This window comes from Megachile rotundata, chromosome 5 (assembly GCF_050947335.1).
Source record: "Megachile rotundata isolate GNS110a chromosome 5, iyMegRotu1, whole genome shotgun sequence".
NCBI classification, from domain to species: Eukaryota; Metazoa; Arthropoda; class Insecta; order Hymenoptera; family Megachilidae; genus Megachile; species Megachile rotundata.
This window is the reverse complement of record NC_134987.1, coordinates 5401932-5415124: the sequence shown is the minus strand read 5'-3', so window position 1 is coordinate 5415124 and position 13193 is coordinate 5401932. Positions and strand designations below refer to the sequence as shown.

Below are 13193 nucleotides of genomic sequence, written 5' to 3'. Positions count from 1 at the left end.
ATTTGTATATTAATTTATATCTGATTTGTTTATGTATTTCTCAAGTTAATTTTTATTAGTAAGTACACATTATACGGCGGTAGGTTTAGCGTTAAGTCGTAGAAATAGCCTCGTTTCCTAAGGCAATGATGTTTATCGGTCACACGCGAAATATAAAGTCTCCGAATTCAAGTGCCGAATTGCAGTTCGAGATAAGTTGTCCGTAGGGATAATCCGTGGACTCAGCAGGTGTCTCTATTCGCCAGGGTTTCACTCCATCTTCCGTTGACAGACAAAATCCCCTACGGCGAGCAGCGCAGGCCGCTGCGATCTATCCTATTGACCGTCTGTCCAATTAGGACAGCGAAAACTTAATTAAGCGTAGCGATGGACCCGATGAAAACTGGATGGTCCCGCGAACATCCGCGAGGAAAACTCGATAATTAATACAAATTCAGATAGGCACACCTCGATAAAAACAATTACCTCGCTAACCATGATCGATCAACGATTAATCTTTCAGTCGAACGTATCCCAGCGTGAACTACATATAAACCTTCGAATAATTCATTTATCAACGATGGAACGATTGTAGCCAAATCGCGAAAATAGCATTGGCAAAAACAAGTTGTACGGAAATGAGAATCGACCAATGAAGACAGAGACGAGAGTTCATCGACTCTGATTTGTTGTAACCGAAGGCTCTCTAATCACAGCCCTCGAAGTCATCCTATCGATTTTGATTGCTGCCGCCATTTTACGGTAAAAGTCGTAACATGGAAATTAACACCATTTCTATCAAGAGGTGTCGAAGGATTTCAAGATTTGGCAGTGGCTAATTTTAAACCATTTTACTTATAAATATTACCATTTTGCTGCATATCAATTATAATCAGATTAGAGAATCCCGATTTCAGTTGTAACGTAAAATTCAGGAGTTGCGACATAACTTTGATATTCGCTTATCTCCCACCATGTTGCACTTTAGTATACACCGCTATATTTATATTTTGTAGATTGATGAATTTAACTAGAATTTACAACCTGACTAAAACTATCTCTAATAAAAACACATCAATAAATATATTCCTCAAATTACCTACATTCAATTGATAATTTCAAATTCCAACAATTTTGGCAATTATTTGCATTCAAACGACGTATCAAAACACATCTTTTAGTCGAAATAAGTATACACAAAATCACGGTAGAAATAGTGTTAACTTGTAAATAATGGTGTATTTTAAGTAGGAGATATAAGTTATATGCATAATAAATTTAGTATTTCAACAGAGGATAATGAAATTGTTATTAAAATTATTATCCGTGAATAACAAAATTAGTGTTAAAATAATGGTACATATATGATAAAATTAGTATTATGATCCATAAATAAAACTAGTATTGTGACAGTAAAGGTAATGTAATTGTTATTGAAATTATTATCCATAGAAAAAAAAATTAGTATAAAAATTATGATATATACGTAATAAAATTATTATTGTAATACAGATCCATAGATAACAACAATGTTATTAAAATGGATATCCATGGATAATAATAACTAGCATTTTAATTAGCATGCAAGGTAGATAATGTATCATTTCTATCGAATTGAATCATGTTTTTCTAATGTAAGGTATGAGAATAAAACAATAATGTAAATACTATAGTTACTTTATTACTTGGTTATAATTAATTAGTGAATACAGTCATTAGGCTTTAGAGTAAAATAACATTAATATTTTTAATAATTGTTGCTGGTAGAAGATGACTGTCGTCGAAAGTGTTCGTTGACCACGATTTCAGGAATATTTCTCTTTGGGGAATCGTAGAAGTCACAGACATGTTGCAGAACCTGTAAAATAAAAATAAAATATGTATACATATTAACACTTTCTACATACATGTAAAAGAATGAAGCTATTAAACTAATAAAGTATGTTGAAAGATATTAATTCTAAATATTAATCGCAATGTTTTATAATTTTGTGTTCAGAACTCTGTATTAAATTATGTAATGGTGAAATCTATATTTCACAATGAATATTAATGTTCCTCTTGTGTTGCAACTTAAAATTGTGAAATAAATTTATTAAGATTATATGTTGATTTATGTTGAATAAAAATTTGTTAAGATATTAAATAAATTTACTATTAATAATGGTCTCCTTTATATGTATTATGGTATTTATATATTAAATTGTATAAATTTTAGTACATAAACTAGTATTACTACTATTACTACTTCTACTACTACTGCTACTAATAATAATAACAGTAATAGTGATAAACAAATATCAGTGTATTAAAAATACACAGATTGAAATACAGACACGTTTAATACGATCGTACATACGTACACTCTTTAATACGCGTTTCATAACCAACACCTCTCGAAATAATTTCATCTTGCAAGGATTCAAAGATTACAAGAAATATATTACTCACTTGACTGTTAATATTTCCTTGAAGGAGTAATCTCAGCTTCTGTAGCTCACAATTAACAAGGACATTGTCTAATTGAGCTGCATTCTTGCTAGGGGAATTCACGAGTTCTTCTAACATCGAAGATACTGATCTCTTCCCGTTCGTCCAACCATGGCTGTATTGGAATGTCTGGCAAATAACTGTCGTCATCGTCAAAGAGAAAACGAAGAAGAGGAGGATGCGAGTGACGACCATCTGCAAAAATGAAAAAATTCATGCATTACAATTAAATTATTAGGAATTTTATTAACTCTTTACATTTCTAAATTTACGAACTTGTGAACTTCAGAATTCTCAAATTTTTCAGAATTCAAATTTTCAAATTTTTAAGTTTTCAAGTTTTCAAGTTTTCAAATTCTCAAATTCCCAAATACCCAAATACCTACATTTTTTAATCTTCAAATTTTCTAATTTTCACATCCTCAAATTCTCAGATCTCTAAATTCTCAAATCCCTCAATTTTCAGCTTTTCAAATTCTCAAATTTTTAAATTTCAATTTTCTGAGGTTTCAAATCCATAAATTCTGTAATTTTCACATTACTAAATTCTGAATTTCCCAAATTTAAAAATTATGTAATTTTCACATCACCAAACTCTCAAGTCCCCAAATTCTTAAGTCCTCCAATTCCCAAATTCCCAAATTCCCAAATTCCCAAATTCCCAAATTCTCAAATTCTCAAATTCTCAAATTCTCAAATTCTCAAATCCTCAAATCCTCAAATTCTAAGAACTTATATTATTTTAACGTTACTTAAATTTCAAAAATTTTCCTAGCATTAAAAATATAAAACTGTCCGTAAATTGATCGTAAACCTGAGATTACATAAAAATCGTTTACTTGTGAATTTTGTAATAACATTCGAAAGACGAAAGAATACTCCACATTTTCTTACCTTCGCACAAAAAGTTCTCTGCAAATGCAACTAATTTTTTGACTCCGTTACGTATAGAGTAGTAAAACTTGCACAGAAACGTATCGAGAAATTACGGACGTAAGGTGAAAACCTCAGGTTACAGGTAAAAACCTGGCGATCACATTTTGAACAAATAATGGGGATAATGTTTCAAAGTTATGCAGCAACTGGCAGCGATTATTGTGCAGTTGATTCGCGTGATAGAAACGAATATTGTGTATTTCAGGTACCGTTATGCCATAAATCGATATGAAAGCGTAATTGTGGATTCCGATCGTGCATATTTCTCGGCAACTGATCTGAATTTGTACCTTTTTCTTGCGGTCGAGCAGCGAACAAAAGTTGCTTTAACTTGAGCTGTGCACCGGGTGTGAACGTAAAACAATGGACTGTTCAAGTGTCACGGCTGACTTGTTAGATCAATGATCCGTTCCGAGTCTTACAATATCAGTCAAAGTAGCCTGTCTGTTCACTACCTTGATCACCTGTTTTAATTTTTACGTAACTCGTTTGGGCGATAAACAGGGCACGACGCGTATTATGTCGTTTCTCTTACGCAGAATGGAAAGCGATTTTTTTCTTGTGGGAATTGAAATTATGAAATATCTTATCTATTAATCTTTTGCTGTGACGCACTCGTACTTCAATCGTAATAAATCTTATTCGAGTTAATAAGTTTCAATTTGAAGTTCTGTTTTGTGTAAGTTTAACACTTTGCACCCCTTAATATCTATTACCTATCAACCCTTTCATTTACAAAATAGATCAAAGAGGGATTCTCAATGAAATATATTGCAACAGTGTGAAGTATGTGACAAATACGTTTTTCAGTTATTATAAATAGTAAATAAATCAATATACATATATATATTCAACCATTTATCTGAATTATTTATAAGATCCAAGAGAAATGAGATGTCGAGCAACACTCGACATAGGAGTGCAAAGGGTTAAGCATAATTCTACAAGAATGAATACAAAATTGACATAACACTTCAACTTTCTTTTTCTGTTTTTATATTGCAGTTGATTAGTTAGTTCTGACTGACGCACCTGACAAATCGTAATGCAAGGGATTAAAAAGGGGCAAGAGTATTCATAATCATCGTGACAGTGTTTGAAATTAAACTTTTGAATTAATTATGGTTCTTAATATTTTGTTCTCTATGCTGAGAATGTGAAAAGTTCACAAATCACTAAATTATATAATTCCTAAATTCCCTAATTTCCATATTCTCGACTTACCAAACTCCTCAATTTGCAAATCACAAAAAGTTCAATACTGCCATATTTCTCAATCTCCACATCTTCACAGTCCTAAGTTCTCAAATTCCTAAATTTAAGCTAAGTTATTGCACTTACTTAATATTCTTTCTGGCTCAAAATGGCCGTCATTTTAGGTTAACGGCGACTATTTTGCGCTGCCATATTGTACTACAATTTACAGAACACCCAGAGGATATTTATTTATTTTGAACCATATGTTGACACCATTTGACGATATAAAAATGGAGCACATTACATACAACAAGCTAAAAAGTGTGATATAATTCGTTGCTTATAATTCACAAATTCAAATGATAGTATCAAACCCACAAATGAAGAAGAAAGAAAAGGAATGGTCTTGATTTCGCGTTACATGAGCGTTAAATTATTACATTTACTTAATATTCAAGCTTTCGGGCCCAAAACGGTCTGTCAGTTTACGGATAATGGCTGACTCGATCGCTCTTTTACGGTTGCTCCAGAATCGCGACTCTGAAGAACCGGTCATTTATCGGAATGCACTGACAGCGGCGCGTACACGCTAACACCGTCGCGTGACGGTTTTTTTCGAAAAATTTTAGAGTACTCTCGTAACGTTTCCACGTGCTAATTTTAAAGGAACCATTAACGCTACGCGCGTCCCCGGTCATTAAGATAAGAGTAAGTGCTACTAAGTGTCCTGCGGATAAGAGAAGCGACCAGCATCTCTGTCGCATAGAGACGACAGCCATTTTTTGAGTGTCGTCAAAAACGCGCGAAACGTGCCTCGGTTCGCATTGTTCGACCTTAGGCAATATAATGGTGATAATGTGAGCATGCAAGACTCGCTGTTTTTTCGTTGACACCCTTTCGGGCTCGTGCACGCAATGTGCTGAAAACTTTGGAATAAATTAATGAGATTCTTGATCAAAATCGAGAAGAAAAATTTAGGAGAAAATTACTCAGAGTCAGTTCTGGGTAAAATAGTATTTTACCCAGAATAGTATTTTTAGTAAAGATACAAATATTGTTGAGGAATTTTCTTTTTAATCTCGTATGATATACATAATCTTTTTTATGGACGATTATAGTGTCATTTCATATGAACAGTTTATTTTGAAAGAAGGACAAGAATATTCCTGAAAAAAGATGAAGATAGTAATATCAGTAGATAATAATAAGGTTTTCTTATCTGTAAGCAATCTATAGTGGAAATAATAGGTTAGGTAAGGTAGTTTGGTAAGGTTAGGTATATTTATATGTGTTTTAATAAGGTTAGGTTTGTTTAAGTGAGGTATGTTTAGGCGTGATTTAATAACATCAGGTTTATTTTAATAAGGTTAAGTGTGATGTAATAAGATGTTGTTTGATTTATATATGTTTACGTATAATTTAACGAAGTGAGTTTTGTTTAGGTTAAGTTTAATTCGGTTAGTTTAGCTAGGTTATGCTACATTAAATCGAATTAGATTTGGTTGGAACATGCATGTGCTGTTCAGTCAAATGTTTTGGTTAAACAAATTGTCCAACTTTATTTCTATTGCAATGTAAACATGCTCTAACGGCTTTTACTTAGTTTTTTCATTGCTACAAGTACTGAAAATTCGACACTTAGTTAATGCATAAATTATGCGACATTTCAAACAAATAGCAAAAGTTTATATTTTGTCTAATTAAATATGTCAATTACATCGTAAAAATCGTTACATCAGTTGCTATTCAACTATTACAACATCATTACACAATTTGTATGATGTATTAAATAATATGTAACAGAATTATTGTAAGAAATTTTCATTTGAATTTAATATTTTATACGTATTCTGTTGAACCAATAATTCCCGCAAAACGATATAGCTCAATTTTGCAATTAATTCGAAAAAATTAAAAACAGAGATTCATCAGTACGAATGTTTATGATCGTAGAGCAAATTGCAGCGACTGTTTTGAAAATAAATTTTATTCGAGATCGAATTGAATCTTTCAATGGCACCGATTGAACGTAGCGCGAATAACTCGCTATGCAATCAGGGAAATCAATCATCCGAACTGCAATCCGAGTAAGGGTGGCAAAAATAATCGCGCCCTCGATAAACTGTGATTTTGTACTATTTTACCGGCACTTTGTTCCTCGGCAATAAATTTGTTCTCCATTTCTGATCGATACACATACAGAACGTTGTGCTTTTTTAACTTCATGTATCCCTCTAACGGAAATAACGTTTGGCAATTAACTCTACAATGGTGGAAAACAGTTTTTTTGATTTAACGCGTCATTTATGATAGAATAAGATGGCTCATGAAAATGTAATAATATATTAGAATTTAGAATTAAAAATTGTCAGATTGTCAGATTCGCAAGTTCTCAAGTTGTCAAATTGTTAAAGTGCCAAATTCGCAAGTTCTGAAATTGTCAAATTCTTAAATTCTCGAATTCTCAGATTCCCGATCTTGAAGTTCTCAAATTCTTAAATTCTCAAATTCTCAAATGTCGAAATTCTAAACTTTCTAAATTTCTAAATCACAAAGTTTTAAAACTTTCAAAACCTTCATATTTCTAATTTTCCACATCTCCAAATCCCAAAATTCCTATATTTTCAAATCCTCGATTCCCAAAATTCTTAAATTTCCAAATCAAGAAGTTTTAGAATTGCTAAAATTCCATATCAACAAATCCTAAAATTCCTAAGTTTCCAAATCTCTAAATCTTAAAATTGCTATCTTTCTAAACCACCAAATTCAAAAATTCGTAAATTTCTAAATCTCCAAAGCCCAAAATTCGTAAATTCTAAAAATATCTATATGTATACCTATAAGTACCCTAAGTACCCAACTCTCAAAATGCTAAAATTATAAATTAATTCTACATCATTCGTAATGTAAATTACATAACGCACATTACTATATTGTAAACATTGTAAATACTGTAAATTACCATATAATTGATTCAAAGAAACATTCTTTTTTTTTAAATTAGAATTATGGAATCAGTGATTTTAATGCATTCACCATTTTAATTGAAAATTATTTTCCGCCATTTCGTTCTATCCTCGCGTGCAAGTCATTACTTCAGTGATCATTAGTTTCACAATTTTATTCGCTCCGCTCATTTTCCATCAATAAACGTGCATCTACTGGATACCATTTTGTGCATTGATGTCTCCCATTATCTGCACGCGGTTTCTTAAATTGTTTTCTTTACGAGGAATACGCTGAAACAACTTTAATTATATTTTCGTTGTTATATTTTCAAACTGGGAACAAATGAACTTTTTCCTGTTTTAATTATATGTTATAAAATTAAATTGTCTGATAATAACTAAAATCAAATGTATTTTTTTTAATCTTTAAACTCTAATTAAATCGACAGTATGTTAATGTATTTGTAATAATATGCGGACCTATTTAAGATGGCAATTGAACAATTTTTACACAAAGTGTACATGTATACAAAGATTACGAATTTAGTTGCAGTCTTAATAATCACATTTTGTGTTTCTTCAAGAGAAAACTACCCAGGAACAGTTCATACATATGTGCATGATTATTTCATATATCAATTTCATATTTCAATTTCATATATCACTTTAAATCAGTAGCAAAATAATGATCCGTGAATATAAAGGATTTCGTTCCTTCAATATTTTAATTACAATAATAGTGAACATGTAATGTTAGAGAATATCAACAAATGTTTAAGTATTTTACTTTTAACTTGTACTTTCGTGAATATTGTAAATTTATATTGTATTAGGGGAAGGTAGCCTAATTTGGACCGTCGCCTAATTTGGATATCCAAAGATTGATAAAATCTGTGCGATTTTAGATAGGCAACTTGTTATACGTAGATGTAGACGAGATTAATGCAATCGTGTTTGTGAAGAAACGTCTCATGGTTACATTGAGAGAAGTGTTATTTGTTTGACTACGAAGCAAATTTGTTATTTTGATGTAAGAGTGAAAGCCGTTAATTCGTCCAAACGTAAGTAATTACAGGTTTTATTATATCATCACAAAGCTTACTTATCTATCTATAATTTCCTGTTATAATTTTATGAGGTTATGTTAATCTGACGTTTTTGTATAATATTAAGTATAAAATATTCAAGTTGCCGAAATTGGACCGAAAACAGTTGCCGAAATTGGACCGGTTCAATTTCGACAACCACATTACAACTTCTAGCAGTGATGATGAAGAAGATAGAAGTGACAACGAGAGTAAACAATTTAGGAGAGTTCTTGAAGAAATATCACCGCGAGCAAAGAAAAATCAAAATCCAGACGGTCCTTCGTCTTCTTGCTGTGCGCCAATAGCCCAGAAAGCAGTGAAAGTAACAAGCAGCCCTTACAAATCGCAGTTAGACCGAATAAACTTTAAAAACTTTAAAAAAATAAGTTCACCAAACTTTGACAAAATGCCAAAACATAAAAAAGAAAATGGTGGTTCATGGTTTTGTACATTGTGTGAAAAAAACCAAGGAAGAAGATATGATACAATGTATGAAATGTCGCATTTGGATTCATACTTCGTGTACTGGAGTTAGTACTGCAGTTAAAACGTTCTACTGTTGTAATTGTCGTTAAAAAAGCTAATGGTCCAATTTAGGAAGCTAGCGGTCCAAATAAGGAAACCGGTTTCCTAAATTGGACCAATAACAAGATTTTTTTGAATTTATTTTTTATTATTATAAATGATATTTAAAATTTCATAAATGGTTTTATTTTGAAGCTACACTTAGTGAGTTTCTTTTCTACTACTTAATTTTTATTAATACTCCTTCCATGCTTTTATATAGTGAATAATATAAAATTGGTCCAAATTAGGCTACCTTCCCCTACAACTGTATACTTCTAGTACTGCTTGTATATTTCATTACTAAATTTTGTGGAGGCTGTAAAAGACATTATAAATATTTATTATTTGAAAGCCATAACGTAATTAATTATTTACGTAAAATGATTACTTTAACAAGTAGGTAATTTGTTTTTACAGGTATGAATATATTCTTTGAAATAACACATTATCGCCATCTGACAGTATATTGTAAAACTAGAGAAATAGAAAATTCTTGTTTTCACAAAGGGCGAAAATTAAAAAAATTGTTTGCAAAAGAAGATATCTGTAAAACGGTTTTTGGTGGGTTTTTAGGATAATGGAACAAGTGGCGCTACCTTACAGAACAAAGTGAACTACAGAATTGTGAAATTGTAGTTTAATTAGTTCTCATCTTGTACCGGCACATAAGATAGAAAACAGGCTAATTAGGATTAGCCTAAGAATATTTAAAAATTGATAATTGTTTGGTAAAGTAAAAACAATTCGAAGTTAGTTGGTCTTGCACTTCAGTTTAATTCAATTCATACGCTAATAAAATCTACATTAATTGAATTGTACTGAAAAAAAAAAAACGGTACATGTGGCGCCATTTAGCGGCGGCGCATAGAAGCTAATGGAATTACAGATTCAAAACCGTATAGTTCGTCCTGCTCGCCGGAGAGATGGCGCCACTTGTTCCATTTTCGTGAAAATTCAATTAAAATTGATTTTATTGGCTTAATTTACTATAATATACATCAAATTATGTCGGAATACAAGACATAATTAACTTCGGAATATGTTGCCTTTACCCAACCATTATCAATTTGGCTTGTCTTCGGAAAACCCTCATGCTCTAAATTTTGCCACATCTTCTAAAAGTTGGCCAATGATCATAGTAGTCGAGGCCCATATAAAATCAATCAATCAATTTTCCAAAAGAAAATCACAACTTTTTATTTCGGTAGTTTCGCAGCTATTTACTAGACGACGCCAGTGGTATCTTTCTCAGATTGCGCGCGTGAAAATTTAACTGTTTAAATATGTGTAAGTACAAAGCTACGAAAATGCTTTCAACTTTATAAATTAACTACCTTAAAATAATCTGTTATCTTCCCTATCTCCCCCACATATTAAATCACCACAGTATTTCAGTTAGAAATATGGATTTCAATATAAAATTCAGTTATAAGTGTTCTGATGTAGTTCATCATTGCTTGAATATTATTGTTGATAATTAAAACCGGTTCAGCAATTCAGATTTGCAATTGAATATATTATCGTACATATTATTTCCGCGATCGATATTTCAGTACATAGGACAAAATCAACTGATTTACCGACATACATTGAACGATAACGATAATCAGAGCGTTGTCATGTTACTGTAAAAATAGCGGGCTCACAAACTGAATCTGACATATAGATAGAGACACAGACGAAAAAGTCTACTAAATGTCACGGTGTTTTGTCTGCTATGTGACTTAAATAAACTTTAAACACTCTGCGCTAACGAACTTTGTGCTACGAATAAAACGCGTATCGCCTTCACAGCCGCTGTCACGTATTCTTTTCCCTAATTTTAATCCACTTTATTACATTTCAATTACGATTTAGGAATTAATTATTTTTTAGAAGAATGCGTCGATTTACTACTTTATTAAATTATAGAAAGAAAAAGGTACACACATTGTTTTAATACGTATTCAGAATCGCTATTAACATTTGGCAACCGTGACACTTTTCTCGATCTTCTGCCCGGAAGATATTTTTGTAAAAAGAACTTTCATATTTTTGTAAAAATTAAATAAATTAATTTGCATTGTTTTTGTTCTTGGTCTACAAAAGCAGTGCGGCATAGAAAGTTGAACAATGAATAAAAATTATACCAATGAGTCAAATATAGGTTAGACTGCTATAAAATTTGGTTAATTTAACGTAACATTCAATATAACTTCGAAAAGTCATACTAGTTTCACATAACTATCTCCACGGTCTTTCTACCATTACCGATAATTTCACAGAAAAATATTCCAACAAAAATTAAGTCGTTTAAATTCAATTATGAATTGCACTATAAAAATATTCAAAATACCATTTTCTTTATAAAAAGAACTATATAAGAACTGCTTATAAGAAGTACCGTAATATTAAAAAAAGTTGAACCTAATGTACTATGCCGCTGAAATAACCTAGCATTTAAAGATAAAGTTTTAGTATCAAAATGCAAAAAAAGCACATAATTTGAAAACATACAAACCACCCACTTTTATAAAAAGAATTTTTTGGGCCAGTTTTGTGTGTTCGAAATATTAAACACGGAATTGAAAGGTCCTTGAACTTGTGTAAGAGTTCATTGACAGCGAGTAATCTTCTCAAAGCGAAAATGTAAACAGTATCAATATTTGTACACGGCTGAGTTTCTACTCTTCTCCCCTCTTCTATTTCTAAAGGGCCGTGAAATTCGCGAGTCCTTGTGAATTGACATTTCACAGGACAGTATTTTCTTGACTGTTGTGCCAGCAAGACCGTGCATATAAGATGTTCATATTTTAACGAACGTAAGTATTTTCGAAAATTTGTAACCTTTTAAAAATATTATTGAATTTATTTTTTAACGTAACGTTTGCAAAACTATTTGTTCAATAAATAAACGAGCTAAATGTTTTGTTTAAGTATATATATGAAGTGCATGACGTAGTAATGTAAATTGATTCTATATTCAAAAATAAATAAAACATGAAGAACAACATTCTATAAAACAGGTTTCGAAGAGGAAAACATTTTAACTTCGTTAATTTACTAATTAATGTTACAAATCAATAAATGTAATTAATTGTATCGTTAAACTGCATTATCAGTTATTATTTTTCGTGGCATTGGAATTGATTTAGTCGGAAGAATGATAAATACACGCGCAAGTAATATCATAAAGGATATTGAGTAATAATACATTTCAACGATATTAATATAAACTTTAATCATTTACATTCAATACTATAATCACTGTGTTTAATTAATAGTAACAGGACAAAATGAAATAATTATCTTTCGCGTCGTAAACACATTCTCTTTCGATAAATTTTCAAATTCAACTTTTTCGATAAACGAGATTGCATATTGAAACTATTGTTCTACATTTTTCATTTATTTTTGCACGTAGAGCCCCCAATAAGAAATATTCAATTCGTACATTGGAAAATTGGTTTTAATTAAAATATTAGATATTTTATCGTTTTCAAACCATATGTATGTTTTAAAGAAAATCATGAACTATTAATTTATAGTATAACTGTTAAATAATTAAATTATAGTTTAGGATTTTGTACTGTCTCTAGTAATATAAAATATAATTAGTAACTAAATATTATTTTTTGACTAGATATAAGCAAATAAATATATTAAAGATTTTAAATTTGTAAAAGTTAAAATTGAAAAGTGGTAAATTGAGATATGTAAATCTTACCTTGAACTTAGTGTTTCTTGCGGTAGTAACGGAAACGGGAAATATTGTGAAGCCCGGGATATTACAAATTCGATACTGGTTAGCTATGGCCCTTCAAGGTGGTTTATATAGGAAAATTCTCTCACTCTATTCGTAAAACTAATTAAAACACCCCTTCTCTATCTATCTACCCTTATCGGATATATTTGATCGATAAATTGTAAAAGTTTATAATACCTTCATCGTACCTAGTAATAACGAAACTAGTGAAAACACTAATTATTATGAAGTAATATTATATCG

General features: G+C 31.0%; 1 protein-coding gene across 2 annotated transcripts; it reads right to left on the bottom strand.

Moving 5' to 3' along the window:
- Positions 1 to 1640: 1640 nt before the first annotated feature.
- Positions 1641 to 13076, bottom strand: Crz (corazonin). Of its 2 annotated transcripts, none has more exons than XM_003705988.3 (3): positions 12912 to 13076; positions 2431 to 2664; positions 1641 to 1837 (listed from the first exon to the last, which is right to left on the bottom strand). In XM_003705988.3, exons 2-3 carry the CDS (start codon positions 2662 to 2664, stop codon positions 1727 to 1729), a joined length of 345 nt encoding a protein of 114 aa, XP_003706036.1. In that variant the 5' UTR covers positions 12912 to 13076; the 3' UTR covers positions 1641 to 1726. The 2 variants fall into 2 exon arrangements, with proteins under 2 accessions (XP_003706036.1, XP_012147046.1); XM_012291656.2 differs by lacking the exon at positions 12912 to 13076 and adding an exon at positions 3364 to 3458.
- Between the last annotated feature and the right edge of the window lie 117 nt (positions 13077 to 13193).

Coding starts and splice junctions, on each gene's coding strand:
- Crz (XM_003705988.3), bottom strand. CDS start 2,664: ATGGTCGTCACTCGCATCCTCCTCTTCTTCGTTTTCTCTTTGACGATG. Junction 1,838..2,430: donor AAGGAAATATTAACAGTCAA/GTGAGTAATATA, acceptor TTTATTTTACAG/GTTCTGCAACATGTCTGTGA.